The sequence below is a fragment of the Diospyros lotus genome, chromosome 1, assembly GCF_014633365.1.
Source record: "Diospyros lotus cultivar Yz01 chromosome 1, ASM1463336v1, whole genome shotgun sequence".
Lineage (NCBI taxonomy): Eukaryota > Viridiplantae > Streptophyta > Magnoliopsida > Ericales > Ebenaceae > Diospyros > Diospyros lotus.
The window spans coordinates 24,531,907-24,554,300 of record NC_068338.1 but is presented as its reverse complement, the minus strand read 5'-3'; the positions used below and the strand labels follow the sequence as shown (position 1 = coordinate 24,554,300).

Genomic DNA, 22,394 nt, shown 5'->3' with positions numbered 1-22,394 from the left:
CACCTCTAATATGCCTAAGTCCTTTTAGGGAGAGGCTCTGTCAACTGTTGCCTACTTAGTAAACAGAAGTCCTTCAATTGCCCTAAGCTTTAAATGGCCTGAAGAAAAATGGACCTGTAGGAAATTAAATCTTAATTACCTTAGAGTGTTTGGTTGTGAAGCTTATGCTCACAAGTCAGAGGGTAAATTAGAACCTAGGTCCATTAAGTGTGTGTTTGTTGGTTACCAAGAATGGACCAAAGGCTTTAGACTATGGGAAAGATAATCTGGTGGGATAAAAATTATTATCAGTAGAGATGTCATATTTAATGAAGCCATTTTCCCTTGTAAAATTGTAAACTTAGAAGAAACCAACATTCCTAGAAGATTAGATGATTTTGTTATCCTAGGAGGACCTCAGATTGAGGTGGAGCAAGCTGCAGGCAACAACCTACCAGTTGCTCCAATAAAACCTGACCTAGAAGGTGTTCCAGTGCTCAATGAAAATCAAACCTCTGATCTTGATGATGATCAAGAGGAATAAGAAGATGAACCTGAGATTGAGGTGGAGCATCATAGCTCAACCCGAGATCTTAGTGACTATTAGCTAACCTGTGATAGGAGTATGAGGGTTTCTAGACCCCCTACAAGGTATGCCTATTCTAACCTAGTGTATTGTGCACTAGTAGCAGGGTTAGAATTAAAGAGCAGTAAGCCATCCACTTATGAGGAGGCTGTCAGCTCCAATGAGTGTGTAAAGTGGCAGTAGGCTATGGATGAGGAAATGTCCTATCTTAAAGTTAATGGTACTTGGGAATTGGTCTCTCGACCACAGAAATAGAAATTGATCAAATGTAAATGGTTGTACAAATTAAAAGAATGAATGTCTCCCACTGACTTAATTAGGTATAAAGCAAGATTAGTGTCAAAGGGGTTTACTCAGAGGGGGGGCATAGACTACACTGAAATTTTCTTCCCTGTAGTTAAATTCAAAATCATTCGCATGATGCTAGCAGTTGTTGTTCAATTTGATATTGAATTAGAACAATTAAATGTCAATACAGTATTTTTGCATGGAGACTTAGAGGAAAAAATTTATATGATTCAACCTTCTGGATATATTGACTTAGATAAGCCTAAACATGTTTGTTTACTGAAAAAATCTCTGTATAGCTTAAAACAATTATCAAGACAATGATATAAAAAGTTTGATAATTTTGTCCTAAGGATTGGGTTTATTAGGAGTCGATATGATAAAGGTCTCTATTTTATTCTCTGCAATGTCCTTTTTTATCTATTATTATATGTGGATGATATCTTGTTAATTAGCAAATCTAAGTCTAAGATAAATGAATTAAAACAAATGCTTAACACAAATTTCGATATGAAAGACTTAGGGTCAACTCGGAAAATTTTAGGAATGACAATAGAGAGGGATAGAGGTAAATTCAGCTTAAAGGTTCATCAAAATGACTATTTAATGAAAGTTGTGAAAAAAATTGGCATGCATAATTGCAAGCTAGTGAGTGTTCCATTAGCTGGACATTTTATCCTAACCAAATCTCAAAGCCCATTGTCCAACTCAGATCTTATTAAAATGGAAAATGTTCCATATGCTAATGCAATTTGAACTATTATGTATGCCATGATTAGTACCAGGCCTGATCTACCTTATGTTATTTCTTCCCTTAATAGATTCATGTCAAATCCTGGTAAACTACATTGTGATGCTTTGAAATATTTATTAAGATACATTCATGGCTCTGTAAATGTTGGACTAAGGTATAAGAAAAGATTTGACACACTTGATCTTGTTGGGTATGTAGATTCTGACTTTGCAGATGAAAGAGACACTCGAAAGTCCACTATTGCTCTGTTTTTCACCTTAGGTGGAAACTGCATCAGCTGAAAATCACAGTTGTAGCATTTGGTTGCACTGTCTTCCACTAAGGCTGAGTATGTAGTAGTGACTGATGCTGTAAAAGAGGCTGTTTGGCTTTAAGGTATTCTTCAGGAAATCCACATGCTTCAGAGCAAGGTGGTGGTGTACTCAGATAGTCAAAGTGCAATTCATTTGACCAAGAATCCGCTACCATGAACGCACAAAGCACGTGGATGTCAAGTATCATTATGTTAGAGATTTGGTGGCTAATGGCACTATTATTATACTAAAAGTTCTTACAGAAAACAACCCAGCAGACATGAGCACAAAGGTGCTAACTGCAACAAAGTTCAAGCATTGCTTGGACCTGTTGCATGTGGGTATTGGTTGATCAAATCAACCAGAGCTATGAAGGTGAGAATTGTTGCATGCTACACTTGAGAGGATTTGGATTCACTTATGGTTTGTTGCTTTAAAGTAGAGATTGTTAGTTGTGAAGCACCAAACGACGTAGTTAGAATTAGCTGGATGAAGGGTTACGTGTAGCAACCGCAGGCTACCAAGTGTCGCCTGCTGGATGGCAACAAGTGGCAACCATCAGCTGTTCCCTGATGGCACCCGATTGCTTTTCTCGCCCGATTGAATTTCTTGCCCGTCTTCCATTTCTGTTGGAATAATCATCGTGCTTGCACGATTTGATCTCAGCCCTTCTTCCATCCTTTATGAGGCCTGATCCTAGCCGTCCATCATTGTTTTTAATCTCGCCCCTCAGGATGTGAACCAGTCAGACGAAAGAATCGATAAGAAAGAAAAGAAAAGGGGAAAGAAAGATCGAGTAGAGAGGGTCTTCATTTTCGGGTTAGGGTTTCTGGTTTGCTTCTCTGTTTCATTCTCTATAAATGCTCTGTATAGCTTCTTTAGTTCTATGGTTTGATATGTTTTGCCTTTAATCTGTATTGTGTGATTATTGGGCATTTTTGTTTCACGAACCATTGTTGGTAGAGAGAGTTCGTGACGATTTTAGAAGGGTGTAATCTTTGATTTATATCTTAGTGCAGTGAGCTCTTCTCACTAGAGCTCAACGTGGACGTAGTCTCATTTTGAGGTCAATGACGGTAAAATCCTTGCCTATTTTCGTTCTTCGTTTCCTTTCATTTCTGTTTTGTGTATGAATGTTTATGCTTCCTGTTTTGGGTATCGTATTCAAGGTTGATCATTCTCTGTGAATACCCTAAGATCTTGTTGTATAATCTCAACAAGATCATTACACCATTCCCTTATGAAAAGTGAAATAGGTAGTTCTCAAGAGACATATAACTATGCCATTGCTCTAATAACAACAAATCACTACAAAGGAGTGCACTTGCTTCAATCTCTATTAGGGTCTTCACAAGACAACAAACTAAGGATTACAAGAATGCAGAAAAACTTTCAGAACCATGCTAGCACCACACAAAAATGAATACATTCATTGAACAAAAACATGCATTTAGTAGGAGAAACCCATTGGAATTCGGAGAAAAAAAGTTCAATATAAGGAGAAAAAAAGATGGACATAATATGTCCATTATGTATTGTTGATGTTGAAATAGCTAAACAAATATTATGAAACCAAAGTACTTGCACCCACATGTTATATATTAATACATTAATTCACATATCTTTTAAAATTCCTACCTAAAACCAAAATTTTTAATTTAGTTAACAGATTACCTATAGTGTTAGGGTTCGTATCTTATTTATATCTTTTGTGATTGCCTAAGTGCTTATAATGAGTAACAAAAATATATAGTATTTCTTATTAGTTATGATATTTTCAATTTTTTACCATTCAAACATAATAAATTTTTAAATTTCAACCTTTATCAATAAAAGACATGTCAATAGTTACACTTAATTATACATAGCCACTTACTATGAAAAGATTGAATGGTATATAACTAAAACAACAATGGTACTATACTAAAAACTAATTGAAAAAAAAAAATAACTATAATTGTACTAGGTTCATTTTATGTCTATTAGAGTTTTTTTTCCAATTGAAAGTATATTATTTATTTTCACAAACCTAATTCAAATCTTACAAAAAAAAAAAAAAAAATCAAACAGATTATCCCGCTACAATACTAAAATTTATAAAATATATATATTATACAAAAAAATATATCAAACAACAAAAATAAAATAACAAAAAATATTTCACACTAATCTACAAAGCTAACAAAATCTATAATATATTCCAAGCAAAAATTTATTTTTCAAAAAATTAAAAAATAATACTAACAATATTTATAAAAAAATATAACTCAAATATCATTATTATTTATTCACAAGAAATCTTGCACATTGCGTGGAATAACGCCTAGTATTTAATAAAGTGGGGTTAAAAAACTTTAGTTTTAAGTGGACAAAACACCCGTATTGTGCAACCCCGGAAAAAAGCCAGTGCCAGGAAAAAAAATCTCGACATTTCTGGACGTTGGCAAATGACCTCACAATCGACGATCAAATCCAAGTGTTAGTTAATTAAGCATTACCATGCTACGTATCTTAGCCATATATATATAGTACATATTCATCCCAGCCCCATGGAATGTAAGTGAATATTAACTTTAGTATCATCCAGTCAAATCTTCAAGACTTAAGGTAAGCATTGGGAAGAAAGTTCGTTTCTCGGGGGCACGATCTGCAATAGCTTCCCACTCTGCAGTTTTCAGAACATTAACTTGGTCAATCAATCAGCATGCAATATTGGGGAATAATTAGTGTTGTGCCATGGAAAATTGGTAGGAGAAAGTGAGGGATTTTTAAATAAAAAAAAGAAAATCCCTTTTGTGGGAAAAGGCTGGCTGCAAAAGGCCAAGCTCGCGGCTACAAGCTGGCCTCACGGCAGGATAAAGTCGCGGTCAGTAGATGCTAGCCGCGAGGGCCGGCCTCGCAGCAAGGCTAGCCACGAGTTGCTGGCTGCTAGGGGCCAACCTCGCGGCCAGCAGATGCTGGTCGCGATGGCCAGTCTCGTAGCAAGGCTAGTCGCAAGGGCCAGCCTCGCGGCAGCCTGCCGCGACTTGTTGGCCGCGAGCCCTCGCGGCCAGGTTAGCCACGAGGACCAGCCTCGCGACAGCTTGCCACGAGCGGCCTCATGGCAGCTTCATGGCTATTTCCCCCTATTTTTGTTAAATCCAACCCACTCAGTGATCGCCACGTGTCGACACCAGCCACTCTTGAGAATTGTGCCCTATAAATACCCAGCTACAGGACATTGATGAGGACTTCCAATTTCGATAAAATTTAGACACTTTGAATGCACTTTTACTATTTTTCATGAATAGTCATTGGGATTCAAGACTGACTTTGGCATCGGAGGGTTTTCGCGGGGGAAGATTCCTACGAGTCTTCTAACCCATTTTTTGAGCATCAGCAAGGCCAAAAGCTTGCGGTGAACCTAGCGATGAAAGAAAAGCTTGCGGCGAGACCTCGCGACGAAGGCAAAAGCTTACGGCGAGACCTCGTGGCGAAGGCAAAAGCTTGCGGTGAGACCTAGCGGCGAAGGAAAAAGCTTGCGGCAAAATCTAGTGGCAAGAGCTAGTGGCAATGGCTAGTGGCAAAACCTTGTGGTCAAAGCTAGTAGCAAGAGCTTGTGGCAAGAGCTAATGGCAAGAACTAGTGATAAGAGATTGTGGCAAGAGCTAGTGGCAAATCCTTGCAGCGAGCATCCTAGCGACAATCTCCCTTGAGGCGACATCTCTTACGGCAACCTAACTTCACCTAACACCGAGCTCGAGTGGACCCCACATCACAAATTTTAATTATTGTATTTTGGCAACAACAATTAGACAGTAGACTTATCATCAATTAAAACTTCAACCCAGACACAATTAATTAGTTGAATCAACAAAGGCCTAAGATAAAGACCCAGACACAAATTAGTAAATGTACAACAAAAGCCTCCAAAGAATGTCGGAAGAACAAAACCTACACAAAGTAAACCCAATTAGTCATGATAGAACCGAGGAAAGAAGAAATCTCAAGTTATATATTTAGAGCATTTTAATTTTGCTGCCACTAGAGAGAGAGAGAGAGAGAAAGAGTTTGTCTGGCTTTCTTTTTTTTTAAAGTGAAGATTACATCAGCAGGGCCAAAAGAAAGGCCATTATTAGGATCTAAATCAGCAGTAATCTTCAAAGAACCTGCCTAAGGAGCAGCTTGATTTGTAACTCTTGGGAGGTGGACTATCCTCATTGATCCTGCTTAGCAAGGGACCAGCCTAGCTTCTTAATCTTAAGAAACCTATTACAAAACCTCTATGATCAATGAAAGCACAAGTTCTTATCTCATTAATCATTTTCAGATCTCCTTTGATCACAACTCTATTTAAATATGATAAACAAGGGCCACAAAACTACCTCCCTGACCACTGCCATCATGGGCCTTTATCCCCACTAGGTGCGTTCAACACTTCAACTACACAAATTCTAGCTCTTCACTTGTCTCTATTCATATCCATATTTCATGCCTAAATCATGTCTAAAGGATTTTCTTTCACAAAATTTTTTATTCTCTCTTTTTTTGGTATAAACTGCTTGTATTTTGTCCATTTGCTTCATTGTTACATTTATTGATCTTCTTATTATATGCTTAAACCATCTTAATAGTGTTTCACACGCAGGAACGGACGTACGGGGGCCTTGGGGCTAGGCTATATTAATGTTTAGTTGGGTTGGGCTGCCTAGGCTTTTATATATATATATATATAGTACTGTTTAGTTGGGGCTAGGACACGGGCTTTAGCCTGTGCCAGCCCCTCCTATGAAGCCCGTGCCAACCCTCCTACATCCGCATCTCCTCACACATCTTATCTTTTGTATACACTATTATAATATCTCTTATAATTATATTTTTTCTTTGTATAATCACACATCTATCGTAACATTTTCATTTCAGTTATATTTTGCAGATATTAGTACTTAATTACCCAGCATTCCGAGCTATAAAAAATGGTCATATACCTATCAAATAGAACTTTTATTTAACTATAAAAGAATTTTATGATTGTATAAAATGCTAGATGCACTTCTCTACTTTTAACTATCTTATTCTCATTCTATGAAGAATATCCTCATCCATTCTTTTTAAACAATTGATTTAGGATATCTAAACTACTTCTTTCTAAAAATAATATTATGTTCAAGTCTTACTATGATATGATCCACATTTTTATTTTTACTAAACTTATATTTCATATATTCAATTTTTGGCGGGCTTAATTTGAAGCCTTTTGATTTTAAGGGGTGTGCACAATTCGAACTTAGAATTCATGCCTTTGTTTGTCTCATCCACATATAAGATATGCCAAAATACCTTTTATTCGATGTGTTTTATGATCCATCCTCAATTAATCTAATTATAATTGGAGAAGTGGCACTATCTCCTCCATGAGTACTAACATATGTTTATGCTTAATGATATATATACAAGTATTTGGACATCATGATATATGCTTAATGATATTGAGACTTCTTTGAAGATTCTATATAGTCTTCTTAAATCCAAGAACACCACATGCGAATCCTCTTGTTTATCTTTAGACCATTCCAATAGAGGCCTCAAAAAGTAGATAGCTTACATTGTTAACTTAGTAGATATAAAACTAAATTGGTTCTCAAAGACCTTAGTTTCTCTTCTTTTCCATTGCTGAGTTACTTTGTCCCATAGTTCATAATATGGTTCACTAACTTGATCCCTCTATAACTTCCACAAAGAATATTGTCTCCTTTTTTTGTGTGAATGTCCCATTTGTCAAATATCCTTTTTGATTTAAAGATCATATTAAATAAGTTTGTTTACCAAAAAAATGCATTCTTCCCCTATGTGATTTTGCACTTTTATAGGGATATTAATCAATCCAACTACAGAAAGTACAAAAAAATGTTATTGTTCATTAAGGGGCTATTCAAAAATGCTTTTTTTTCATTCCATTCCATTCTATTTGTCATTTTCATTTCGTAAAATTTTAATAAAAATCTAACGATATATCTTCCTAATAATATAATAATATTCATCATATGGTTTTTTCCTTTTTTTTGTTACCATAAGATCCAAACATCACAAAAATAAAAGGGAGATATCTGGTACACTAGTTGGAGTATCCTTTCTAGTAATAAAAGTCACTGGTAGTCCCATAGGCTCATAATGTGCCTCAATTGGTCAACCAGTTTTCTAAGCATCTATATGGCCAAAATGATGGATAAGTAAAACTCCACGACAACCATCATTAATTTTCACAATTTGATAACTAGCAATTACGAAACGTCAAAGCCTTGTAATTAATGCAGAGTTGGGGACTTTGGTCATAGAAGTGTTTGAAATTGACAAAAACTAGACATATTATGATATTTCATTCATGGGACTAGCGGTTGCTTTTATTATTGAGCATAATAATTTAACCAATTTAGTATAGATTATTTTTTATTATTTCCATAGTTATAGTTGGCATAAAAGCTTGTATAAAGAAAATATCATTAGGAAGATAGTATCATTAGTTCCATAAGCTATGAATGGATTATCTGCTAAATTCAATTCGATCCATGTAAATCTATGTCTTTTGATCTTATCTTTAACAAATTATTATATAGCATGATATTTGATGACTATTAAAAATATAAAAAAAAAAATTGACTTATAGATCATAGTCGGGTAAAATTTTATATAATTATTATTAAAATATGAAGAGAAAGGGGAAGAATGAGAAAAGAAATGAAGGGAGATTTTTTCTCTTATTTGATAATGATTTTATAATAAAATGGAAAAAAAAAAAGAAAAAGGGTCTTTGTATTTTTATTTCATTCATGCCCCAATTTAAAATGTAAAAAGTGAAAAATAAATATAATTATTTTTACTTATTTATTTATTTATTTTAAGAATAAAGAAATATAATTATATTTTTTTTTTTCACCATTCAATTAAAAGACTGACTTTACCCTTATTTTTTTATTCTACAATATAAGTGGAGGACTTGGAGAACTCTGTTCCCAGTTCGCAGCAAAAATGGAAGGGGAAGAGGGCAACTGGAGCGAGGTTGTGGAAGATCTTGTTAACGCTGGTGAGGTCGATAAAGCGATTTCTCTTCTCGAATCCGTCGTTTCGAAGCTCGAAACCCTAAATTCGTCGCAATTGGATACTCTTCAACTGTCCTGCGCTATCTTTGACTTGGCCAAGCTCTACTCTGCCAAAGGCTTTTCTCTCAAGGCCGACGAGGCTCGCTCTCGCGCGCTGCTCGTGAGAGAGCGGTATGATGGCACCCGTTCTCCTCTAAGGTTTGGACCCATTTCGTCTTTTCTTTTTATGCTTAATGCTCTCTGGTTGGTTGCCATGAAAATAGAGGGAACATGGAAGAAAACAAGCATTTAAGATCTTGGTATATGGGCTTTTCGATATGTTTGCATTATGTGATGAGAAATGTGAGAATATATGTTATTTTTCCTTTTCTTGATTATTCCTCATCTCCTCTGTTTGGTTTCTTGGAAAATACACACGAAATTTGGGTGATGTGCACTTAGAAATTTGATAATTCTTTGTGCAGATCAATTTTCTTCAATACCGAAGAAATATTGCTGTCAATTTTTGGGTCCTTATTGTATTTTTTTTTTTTTTAGTGTCTAACGATACATTGGCTTTCAGGGATTTAGGGACTGCAAAAGAGGATTTCGGACAGAATTGTACACCTTATGAGGCTTCAGCTTGTGATGGATTCCCAAATGATCATGGTTTATTTTCTCTTCCTAGTTGTTATGTTTCTTTTTCTTTCTTTTTTCCTTTCTTTGTTTTTTTTTTTTTTTTTTTTTTTTGGGGGGGGGGGGGGGGGGGGGGATCTTTTTTCCCCCTATATCTCATACGCTTGTTAATTTGACCTCTGCAAGTGTGGTGAACTTAAAATAAGCTTATTCTGAATAATTTGGGTGGATTGCGTAATGCGTTTCCTTGGTAATGGGTACTGGTTACTTTGTAACGGGGCCTACGATCCTTGATGTCACGTGCAAATGATGATCCACCTCCTTATGTTTTGTTTTAGTTTTCAATGAATTTCTTGGAAATAACTGATTATTGGTACTAGTGGCTACATTTTTTCTTAGGTGAACGGCATCCTGAGAAATCATCAGTATTACCTGACAATTCTTTGCCTCGGGAGGAATCCCTGGACAATGGTATATTTTTATGTCTTTATCATCTTTCCTCCTAAATGGCATTCCTCATTGAGGAACATGATTTCATTCAACCAAATAACTTTTATTTGTGATTGGCTTAGTCATATCTGCTCCATGAGAGACTTGCTCTATTGTTAAATACACATTTATGTTCTCCTTGTGATAGTTGTAATACCATTTATCTTCAGTGAATATATCCAGCTTAAAATAGTGCAAATTAGATGCTTCAGTTTCAAATTTGTCGTCATAGGTGGACTGCAGATCTGCGGATGCTAAAGGCTTTCCCTGCTGTGTTTTCTTTGGCAGTGAATTAGGATGCTTTGATATTATATTGGAATGTAGCAGAACCTGTAGAACTTACAGGTAGCATCAGGCATTGGCTATGGTTGAGGTAGGAGAAGGCTGGTCAAGATCTGATGAGTGTCCTCCCTTCATGGTTGATGAGTTATGAAGTCATTGCATGTGATTTTGATGGTCAATAGTGGGGGTGCAAAGATTACATTAGAATCTAAGCCAGTGGGGCCTTAGATGATATTTCATAATAGACGCAGTCGGTTTTTTGTGAATTTGTGCTGCTTTTTCAATGGGACAGTGAGTGCCATCTCATATCATTTTCCTTTGTTGATTTATGGGGAATTTTTGGGTAATTACTCTAACGGCTCTTGTAGTCATGGGTCATTTTCCTTTGTGTTAAGGTAATATTTAGGAATTAGGCTTCAGTTTATAATTTTAATTATTCAATGTTGGGTTCTTTAATGTGGAAAATCTCTCAGTGAGTGGTAATAGAAACGTCTTACAAGAAGTTGGTCATTTCATTATGATCTATTAAGAATAACAATTCTCATCCTCTAAGGCTCTTGTGGTCCGGTTAAATCCTGTTTGAATTTGCTCATCAACTTATTCCAGAAAAAGAAAAAAATTGTGCTCTTCAGCTTATGAACTTGGCAGGGAGATGCATTTCTTGGAGTGCAAGTGTATCAGAAGTACTTAAAGTTATTCTTCTGAGAGTCCAAGTTGTTTGGCTTAGAATTTGCAAGTCCATGGTTTAAGTGGTTCATCTTTATATAGAAGTTGAGGGTGGACTGAGATACTTGTCCTGAAGCTTATTTTTGTACTTACCAGCAAAATTTATTGGAATGCAAAGACTTAAAATACATTGGTTCAAGGGTGGGAGTAGGTGAATTGATATCCTTGAAGATTGTTTTAATTGTCTTTGGAAAACATTATTAATCTTATAGTTATAGCTGGACATTATATGCTGAGACAAAAACAGATCTAAAAGCTTGTGTGATTAGATAATTGGCTTATTGATGCAAGTTTGGGGTAGATAAGAAGTTATGTACTATTCTTAGAATAAGTGGCAATAGCCTAGTTGAAAGCAGCGTTGGTACCGCCAGATGGGGTGATGTAAAATCAAAGAAGAAAAAGATGAAGGGAGAGCGGAAATAGAGAAAGAGAAGAAGCAAAACCTTGTATTTAATACTCAAATCATCAAATAAAAATTCCCCACCCGTATGAGGTATTTATAAACTCACATCCCTACCAAGCTAGGAAAACAAATTACATTAAGAAACAGAAAGAAAACACCCATATTTCTCCCAAAATAGGATTCTAAACTGAAGTGAGAAACAAATACATAAATTCCTTCTCTGTTAAAATTACTAAATAACTAAACCCTTACGTAAGTAGAATGATAATGGTTAACAATAATTTGAACTCTTGATCTCCATCACAGGATGGCTATTCCTCCACACTCCTTATATAAGTAGGAATAGGAATGACAAGTTTATGGTTTCTATCTTCCAATTTGGACTTCCAAGGACACTGAAGACATTACATGATTAGTTGGGACCTAGTTGTAGGAGTCAATGGAAGGAGTCTGTCCCTTGTTATTCTTTCATTCTGTTGCTAGAAATGAAATAAAGATTTTGCAAATAAAAAATGTGTGGATTGACACAAGGGTCTGACTGTAGGGTCTTTTTTTTTTTTTCTTTTTCTTTTTGTTTGCGGTGCCGCAAATTGAGCCCAAAAGCATCCCTTCTCAGATGCCAATTTTATCATGATCTTTGGAAGGTTGTTCAATTGAAGCTTTTCTTGTTCTACACTTGAAAGTTCCCTCCAGGCTATATTTTGATTTGGCTTTTAGCAGGAAGGCTTATAAATTTAGTAATATGGTTAGGAAGGTTTTTTTCAATTCTATATGCATATTTACCTGAATGAAGTCGAGCAAGCTCTGAAAAAAAAAATGGTAAAATAATTGGATTGGTTAATATGCCAATAAAAGCATAGAAATGCATGGGAGAAGAATGTATTTTATGGTTAATGCACCTGTGAAGAAAATGTATAGCATAGAAATAGTTTGCAACAGAAAATAAAGAGAGAGACTAAAGAAAACTTAGTAAAAAACCTTTGTACATGATTTAGACATGAGATAAGATAACGACTTTACAAAAGATACGGACATGGATAGAGACGAGTGAAGAGCTAGAATTCATGTAGTTGAACTCACCTTGTGGGATGTAGGCTTGTGATGGAGATGGTCAGGAAGGTAGGTTTTTGGCTTTGCTGTTGTTTATCATATTTAGCTAGAGATGTGGCTATAATTTGGACTTCTTATTTCTTTGGTTTTCTCATGATTAATTAGGTTTGGTTTATGTAGGATTTGTTCTTCAGATTTCTTTAGAGGCTTTTGTTGTGCACTGGCTACTTCATGTCTGGGTCTTTATTTAGGCTTTTGTTGGTTCAATTAAATTTTATTCTCTCTTAGCAACAAAACAGCCTTTTCAGGGAGGCTGACTGGGTGGAAGTTTAACTGATGATAAGCCTGCTGTCTAATTATCCCCAATATTACATGTTGATTTACTAACCAAGTTAATGTTCTGAAACCTGCAGATTGGGAAGCTATTGCAGATTGTGCCCCAGAGGACTTACTTTCTTCACAATGCTTACCTGAAGTCTCAAAGCTTTCACTGCAAGATAATAAAGCCCAAAATCCTAAGAGGCGTGGAAGGGGAAAATTCTCATACACTAGTGATGGCTTGTATAGTGACCAGCAATCTTATGGCTCTGTTATAGAATCTTTAGAGAATGAAGCTTTGAGCCATAATCCAGAAGGAGATAGTTCAGAAAAAAGTTGTAGTGCAGAAGGAGATACCCAAACAAGAAATTGTATGTCATCACTTTTTAATGCATTTTAAGCCTTCACATCTATATACTGTCACATTTATGCTTGTTAAATCATTTTTTGTTTTCTTATGGTCTTACTGTCTCAGTTCCCTATTCATCTTGGAAGTTTGTTGAAAATACTATTGCTAGCATAAATGTACAAGAACCTATGGGAAATTACTTCATTTAGTTATTATTCAGAAGAATTTGGGACATGCAGAGAACATAAAAATTCATTTATGAACCTATGAATAACTTCTGTTGATAAGTTAATCATTATTAAGACAACAAATTTTCTAGTGTTAGGACAATAACACTTGTAACCTTGTTGTGTTGGAGAGTAGCCAACAAACACACATCTCATAGACTTAGGTTCCAATTTGGAGTGAAGTAAAGAATAGTTATGCACAAATGCTAAACAACCAAAGATCTTTGGTGATAGTGAATTAAGCATTCTAGTATGTAATGCATGGTTAGCAAGGAGAGTGCTCAAGGGAGTCCTAAACTTTAGAACCCTGGTAGGAAGCCTATTGATAAGCTATGCAGTTGTAAGAATTGCCTCTCCCCAATACGAATTAGGAATTGAACTTGTAAACATTAAGGATCGGGCAGTTTCAAGGAGGTGGCAATTCCTTCTCTCAACCACTCTATTTTGTTGTGGATTATATGGACAAGTACTTTGATGAAGAATTCCATGTTCACTCAAATAGGTGTTAAACTCATTTGAGAAATATTTCCTACCATTATCTGATCAAAGGATATGGATTGAAGTTTGAAATACGTTGCATACCATTTGGTGGAATTTTTTGAAAATTGTATGAATTTCAGATTTTTCCTTCATTAGGAAAACCAAACAAACCTTGGTATGATCATCTATGAAAGTGACAAACCAACATCTGTTGGTTAGATTAGGAATTCTTATTGGTCCCCATACATCACTATGCACCAAATAAAATGGCTTGGAGGGTTGGTAAGAATGAATAGGAGGTGAGACTTTAGTTTGTTTAGCAAGTATGCACTGCTCACATTGAAAACAATCACTCTCTTTATTAATAAACAAATGAGGATACAAGATTTTCAAATACCTAAAGCTAGGATGACCTAACTGTTTGTGACAAACTGGATATTGAAATCTGAGACAGTAGAAAGAGAAGATTTGTTATGTAACCTAGATGAAGTAGAAATATAGACTGCTCTATTGACATAATAAAGACCTTCTTTTCCCTCATCATTGTCAATCATCTTCTCTGAAGTTAGGTCCTGGAAAATACAATGAAATGGAAGAAATGTCACTTTGCAATTCTTGTCCTTTGTTAGCTTACTGATGGACAATAGGTTACACTTCAAATTAGGCACATATAGAACAAATTTTAAATGCAGGTTAACCATATATACTTATCCTTCTCCTTTAGCATAAGACATTGTCTCATCAGCCATTGTCACAGTTGTAACCCTATCACACAGTTTATAGGATGACAATCCATGTAATGAGACTGTTATATGATCTGAGGTTCTTGTATCTACAATCCACACGTTAGTAGACATAGTTTTAGATAAGAGACACTGATAGGATGTACCTTGTTTTGCTAGTGACACAGTCAGTTTAGGAGATTCAGCTAAATCAGATGACTTTGCGACCTTTGTTTGATTTAATACCTAATGGAGTATCTCCAATTGATCCATTGTTAAGGTGAGGTTAGTGGTTTTGCCTTCCTCAGATTCCGTTATATAGGCTGTTTGAGTCACCTTCTTTGGATTCTTTGCCTTCCAGTTTGTTGGCTTACCATGAATTTTCCAGCAAGTTTCTCTAGTATGATAGGGCTCATGACAGTGATCACACCACTGTTTATCTCTTTGTGATTCACCACATAGTGGTGATGTTTTTAGTTTAGAAGTAGCCGGGGCTGAATTTTGAGTATTATTCTCACTTGTAGAAAATGAGTTCATCATTACCTTCTTACGATTTTCCTCTCTTCTTATCTCTACAAACACCTCCCGGATTGATGGGAATGGTTTAGTCCCCAGTAGTCTTCCTCATACCTCGTCTAGGTCAGAAATAAGGCCATGAAGAAAATCAAACACCTGTTTTTTCTCCACCATTTTATTGTATTTGACTCCGTCTTCAGTGCACTCCCATCTAATGTCATAAAATAGGTTAATTTCCTACCATAATTCATTCAACAAGTTATAGTACTTAGTAACCGAAAGATTATCTTGTCTTCTTGTCCAAATGGCTGACTAGATTTCAAAACATTGAGTCGCGTTCTCCATATCTGAGTAGAGAACTTGCACTGCCTCCCATACCTCCTTGGATGTCTTGTAGAATAGATAGGTTTTGCCTATCTTTGGCTCCATGGAATTAATGAGCTAAGCCATAACAATTGAATTCTCTGCATGCCAAACTCCATAAGTGGCCGCTTCAGGATCTGGCATAGATGTGGCACCGGTTAGGTATCTCACTTTTCCTTTCCCTTTAATGACCAACAAAATTGATTAAGACCATTTAGTCCCATTCAGCTTATGTCTGATTTGAAGGGTATGGCTGTCTAGAGAAATCAGAACAGCTGGAATTGGTGTGGTTCTGGTGGGTGTAAGGCTGGTAGTGGAAGTCTCACTTGGTGGATTGCTAGCCATTGTAAAACCACTGCTTGGTGAAAGGGAAGGATAAGAAGTCAGCCACAAGGTCAGTGGCTCTGATACCATGAACAAAACAAAAAAACCTAAGTAGAAACACCTTAGGGATAATTGGAGATGAACAAATGAACTGTTTTCCCAATTTGTATTGAACATAGATGAGGTATTTATACATGAGCAGGCCTCAGTTTGCTCCTAGAATATAGGAATACAAAATACAAATTAAAATAGGATACAACAGATAAGATGGGAGATAAGATAGGATTTTAAACTTAATTGTCCCATCCTATCTTTATGGAGCTACTTTATCTCTAACTTCTTATCCCTTCTTTATAGTCTCAGCTTGCTTTAATTTTGAATCGTTCAAACCTCTTCTTATCATCCTATCTCCCTTCGGTGCAACAAGAAGTATTTTCGTATCTCCTTTCTTCAACAGTTAATGGACTGTGAAGAAATGTATAAACAAAATATTAGTTAGTCTTAGTTAGATAATGTACAAGAATCTTTAGAAAGACAGAAAACTTGAAAATCTACCAGGAAGTATGGACCTTTCAAAACTTAGTAAATTACCTATCAAATTAATTAATATAAATCCTTCAAAATATTAATAATTAATTACTATAATATATTCTTTTCTAGTAAATGCGGGTTATACATGCTAGTACTGTTTTGAGTTTCCTGTGATGATGTGTGCTGAATGCTAAAAAACTCCATGCATCCATATCTTCGTCAACCTTTTCCAACACACATATCATACACCCCACTTTATGATTAAGACATAATGGTATAATTGTTTTGGAACACATTAGCCTTGTAGGAAAGAATAAAATATCAAACACCACACATTAGCATTGTACTAAATTAAGGCTTTTCTTTTTTATCTTAGCAAAATATGCTTGTGTTTGTAAGCTGCCGAGCAAAGGCAGTCATTTCAGGTTTATAGATCCATTATCATCTTTTAATAATAAAATTTCTAATAATCTTAGAGCTGTAAATTGTGCAATGAATGAGACATTTTAATGAATGATACTTTATTTGAAGCTCCTGTTTTGATAAAGGGCAAAAAAATAATTTCATTCTATCAAAATGGCTGAATTTTCTAGGAGACTGCGCCACAGAGATAAAGAAAATAAAAAAATTCACTGTTTCTCACCGAAGTGTAGTGGCCTCAAAACTCTATGAAACATCTCTAGAACAACGGGTTGGTATGACATGCATTCGTAATACTTAATGGCCTATTCACCTTTTTGTTTCAGAGAGACTCTTAAAGAAAAAAGAGAATCATAAATTTATTTTAGATAAGAAATACAAAGCCAAAACTCATGGATATGATTGAAGTCTTAGATCTCTTGCTTTGTCCTTATATATACCTTACACTGAAATACTTCATTCTTGTTCCATATTCCTCTATCACTTAAAGCTAACAAATTTTTTGAACCACTCTTTTCAACTGTTATTTAGACTTTCTGTTTATGAGTATCTAATAATCATTGATCTTTATTAAATCTTACTTCTTATCCTTGGTTTTGGTAATGGAAAAGAACTTCAAGATGCTTGCATCGAGGATCTCCTATGCTTATGAACAACTTAATCTTTGATAAAACTAAAACTATAGTCATTTGCATTTCTGATAATTTTGTAAAATCTTGTTGGAACTTACATAGAATACAAGTGTACTTAATAAGGCTGATTTGCTTGGTATATGTTCTAGCTTTGTGTTGAATTTACAATCTAATTGATTAGTGTGCCTTATGCAAAAGGATGTTTGGATCCAAAGCATGTTAAAGCATTTAACCATTGACTTTTTTTTTTTTTTTTTGTGTGTGTGTGTGTGGCTATTAATCAATGCGTTTTTATGAACATTAATTTGCATAGGTTTTCATTTTACCTTCAGACACTTTGATATGTCTGTAATAGTTGTTATCATCTCTGTTTTGTTTCTAAGATGTTTCTGAAGCAGTTTCTTTTCTAGGTTAACTGAAACAATACATCAGAATGACATTTTAATCCTTGCTTTTTGACATGCCTTTTTTTTTTTTTGGATGGAGCTGATAAAATTAGTCAGATGTGCTTCAGAAATGATTGAATGCTTTGGTTGTTCTTTATTGGTTCCCCATGATATTCTGGGTTACCAATTGCATGAAGCAGGGAATCCTTGAGGAAATTGCTAACCCTGGGCATTTTGGTTTTTATGCTTCAAATTTTGGAAATTTATATAATTCAACCATTATCTCTTTATTGTTATTCAAAGCATTATTAACAAGTTCAGTGTGAGTTGTGGTTCAACTGTTACGTCTCATGGTCATTTCTTTCAAGACCATGTCTAGTTAAGAAAACAAGGACTTTACAGAAAATAAGAACTATGTGATAGGTTTTAAGATTACATTGTCAGAGTTCATTCCTTGTGTGCTGCTTTGGATATGAAAGGTTTGTTCCCATGTTTGCAGTGAAATATGGTGTGAGTCACGCTCTTGTTCTTGCTGACTTTCCTCCAAGTACCAAAACAGCTGACTTAGAGAAGCTGTTGGAGAACTTCAAAAACCAGGGATTTGTGATTCGTTGGATCAATGACACTACTGCACTTGCAGTGTTTAGAACACAAAAAATTGGTAATGCTATATTTTACCAATAGTTTTGTATTTTAGCTTGTGAATTGATTTAAAGATCAGATAATAGACATTTTCTGGTATAGTGAAAAAAAAGTACCTAAATTTTGCACTTTTTTGATGGTCATTCTTTTGTTACTTATTTTGTATAATCAGTTGGTGTTCTCTTGTGATAAGAGTCGAGTACTGTTTGTTGAACTTAGATAATTAGACTGATACAAGATTCTACTCTAACTTAGATAGGTGCCTACTTTGGCTTGGGTTTGTGTACGGAGTTTTCTCTTCGATCAATACTGCTATTTAGCTGAATGGTTGGTTCTGCATTCACCAACTTCTCTTCAAATCCCGCTCCATTAGAGGGATGGTTCTCTTCTTCATAATAGATCTAGTGCACCACTTGATGAGAGTACCACTTCCAAGGTGGAATGCATACTATGGCTGAGATATGTAGTGTGGTAGTGCTTAGTAGCACTTGTATCAGTTGCCTTAACTGTTAGCTGGAATTGTGACTTCTGATTGCTATTTTATGTAAAGCACAAAGAATCATGGCTGGGTGGAGAATCATCGGTGCTTTATGTCTATTATTATTTGTTCACTTGCACATCTGCATCTCCCTGAAAGAATGCCAAACATGACGACAAATGCTTCTCTATCAATATTCCTATTTGTTAATATTGAAATTCTTGTTCCAATCCTATTGAATGATTGAATCATGAATGTAAAACATAAAGACTATAATACCTAGTATGAATTACGCACTAGAAACATTATCATACCCTGCCACTTCCATTCCCTTCTTTCTATCAGGGGCAATTCTAATCCAAACCTTAATCTTAGAAGTGATCAAACTAGTGGGTGAGAGTAGCCTTCTGTCTTCTTGGTATCCCATGTGGTTCTCTCAACCCAACTCAACGGAAACTTTCTTCCAATAACTTGGGTTGGTTTTAAGATATCAACTATGTGATGGAACGCAACCATTTTAGTTATCTTCATTCATCAGCATCTTGGAACTTTATCTCATCATTCCCTCACTAGAGGGCCGTGTCATGAAAGGCATCTGTCATAAAATTTTGCCACATTGTTCATTTTCATGAATTTGTATTGTTAATGTGACTTTTAAAAGTCAATTGACGTTATGCATACCGTGTCACTGACCCTCCCCCAGTAAGGATAAGGTGCAATTAATGATGATTGTCTTGAGGGTGGGCCTTTATAGCAATAGAGAGGTTGCTCCTTTTTATGGGTTGAACTTGTGGAGACAGCTTCTTTTCGAAGTGTAAGACTGCATGCAAAAACAATCAGTCTCCAACCCTCACAAAGCAAGGAGCGTTTTATATCCTGTTTTATTGTGCTATATCAAAGATCTTTTTCTAACGAAACCATAATAAGTTGTATCATTCATTTCATCTTTTTTAATACATTTTTGTTTGACCACCTACGTATCCTCCCCTTTCCTGGGTTCAACTGGCTATGATAGATATGACATATGGAGTTTTATGTATTGTCCTTTTCAAATTACCCTGATTTTGTCTCTTTTCTCATTTTCATTACAAATACTTTGTTTTGCTTCACAGTTGATATATTTCACGTTCCATCTTTCACATTCAGCCATATTGGGTAGATTGTCATTGTTGTGATTTACCATATGGTCCAAAGTATGTTTTAAGCTTGAGCTCAAGGTACTATAACATTATGAATTTATGATAATGCAGCACTTGAGGCATGTAATCGGATCCAGTGTACATTCACTGTCCGTGTACTTGAGGAGGAGGATGTGCTCTTGAAGTCAATCCCTCCAAGAGGTACCATATGATAATGGCTCTATCTGCTGCATTTTCATCCTCCTTAAAGAGTGTTTGGTCCTTGCTGGAGTGCGCTCAATAGTAACATTAATTGTATCACCTCTTCAGATCTGGACCCTCCACGTATAAGGCCCGAGACATCAACGAGCACTGCCAGAAGGCTTATTGCTCAGGGAATGGGGATAAAGCTTCCATCTACAAACTTCGGTTCCAAAGAGCTGAGAAAACAGGAAGAAGCCAGAAGGAACCGAATCGTTTCCAGACAGAACATGAGGGATGATGCTTGGGGAGATGACTAACAACTGAAGGTTTTGGTTTTTGTTTTCGTTTTCGTTTTTTGTTTTCTGTTTTCTTTTTTCGGAGCAACCTTTGATGGAGTGTTCATCATATTCTTGAGGGTAGCACAGATCATTTACTGGGTTTTGAGGGATTACACTGCAGGGGTTGTGAAAACATGGGGCTGTTTCCTGCTGCACCCAGAAACAATATTTGAAAATGGTTTCAAAAATGCTGATGATATTATCTATATTGACTCTGCCTTGCTTATTTGAAAATGTTGCCCAACCTTGCTGAAAATGACAGTCTTGCTGACCCAGTGAGAAGATATAGGGTCTGTTTGGTGGTGTTTTGCTGTGGTTATTGTGCTGTGTGAAAGTAGTGTTAATAAAAGTAGCGTTTAGTAACTTTGTATACTGTTGTGGCATATTAATGCTAAAAGTGCATAATTGATTGTATTGTTTGTGTTTTTTTTTTTTTTTTTTTTTTAAATATGAAGGACCTATTTTTGTTTAAAAGTATCTTAACCTGTTTATCAGACACTACTTTGCCAAGAAAGCAGATAAAAACTGTTGTATTTTTACCAAACAGGCTCATAGTTGCCGTCCAAATTAAAATGTAATTAGGGATATTGTAACATATTGTTCATTTACATTTCACTCTTGAAGAATTTCTATGTTGTGACACGAGTTGGACACTTGGACTTAAAATGTAGTGCTCGAATCTTTTAGTTGTTTCTTTTTTTCAAACAATTTGTTTATTTGTGCATAGAATGTCAAAATTTTAAACTGCTTTGGCCTACATCAACTGTCCTTTTGTTCTTTGGGAAAGATAATCATCAGAATAAATGGTCTTTCTAGGTTTAAGGCTGTAAATTTTTTTATTTAGATTAAAAAATTAAATCCAAATGCTTGTTTTGTTTTAATTATAAATAATATAAGACATAATTTTATAAATATACTCGAGCTTTGTTACAACATACACTTTTAATTAATTTTTTATTAACCTTATAAAAACATACCCGAATATTTTAAACTTACCTAAGCTATAAATATTCATATAAAAAAATTTCGCAAAGATACTCAATGCACTTTTCAAAGGTCGATCAAATTTCAAGTCCAAAAAAAAAAAAAAAAGTTAAGAGGGTTAAGTATCAAAAAATCAATTTACAAATGAAAATTTTAGATATTTAAAAACCCTTAAATAAATTATTTTACACTTACAATTTCACCAACACTTTACCTACTTTTGAAAATTGTATTGAGTGTCTTTACAAAATTTTAATCTTGTAATATGATTGTGTTAGATTAAAATGATTTAAATATAAAATTTTAAGATTAACAATTTTTTTTTTTTATAAAAAACATGTTATGACAAACTTAGCATATAGTTAAGTTTGATTATTATGTTGTAAACTTTGAATCTTTTGTGAAAACTATCACCTAAACTCAAGAGTAATCATGTCAAATCATCAAAAATAAATAAACAATAAACGAAAACGTACATGAATCCATAACAATTATATCTCTTTTGATCCGTGCGACGAGCCTTCCAAATCAATACGAATTTCTGAGAGAATCCTTTAAGTTTCTCTCTGTAACTTATTTCTAATGATGGGATACAGAAATAGAGCTAATTCGTTCGTCTGACTTGGGGACCATAACCACTGTATTTATAGAGGTAACAGCCCGTTACCCTATTGATAATCATGTTTCAACCCATCAAGAAAACATAATTATCCTTTAAGTATCTACACATTAAAAGCCCACACCTTATTAGATACATTAAAACCCAAAACTTAACAGGTCACTTCTAATTGGGCTTAGATTATTTGACAGCTCACAATACA

The 22,394-nt window shown here is 35.1% G+C and overlaps 1 protein-coding gene across 2 annotated transcripts; it reads left to right on the top strand.

Moving 5' to 3' along the window:
* Positions 1–8,872: 8,872 nt before the first annotated feature.
* LOC127800104 (uncharacterized) lies at positions 8,873–21,003 on the top strand. Of its 2 annotated transcripts, XM_052334539.1 has the most exons (7): positions 8,873–9,174; positions 9,539–9,624; positions 9,991–10,062; positions 12,955–13,230; positions 18,309–18,470; positions 20,180–20,269; positions 20,378–21,003. In XM_052334539.1, the coding sequence occupies exons 1-7, from the start codon at positions 8,906–8,908 to the stop codon at positions 20,566–20,568; spliced, it is 1,146 nt and encodes a 381-aa protein (XP_052190499.1). In that variant the 5' UTR covers positions 8,873–8,905; the 3' UTR covers positions 20,569–21,003. The 2 variants fall into 2 exon arrangements, with proteins under 2 accessions (XP_052190499.1, XP_052190507.1); XM_052334547.1 differs by lacking the exon at positions 18,309–18,470.
* Positions 21,004–22,394: the final 1,391 nt, after the last annotated feature.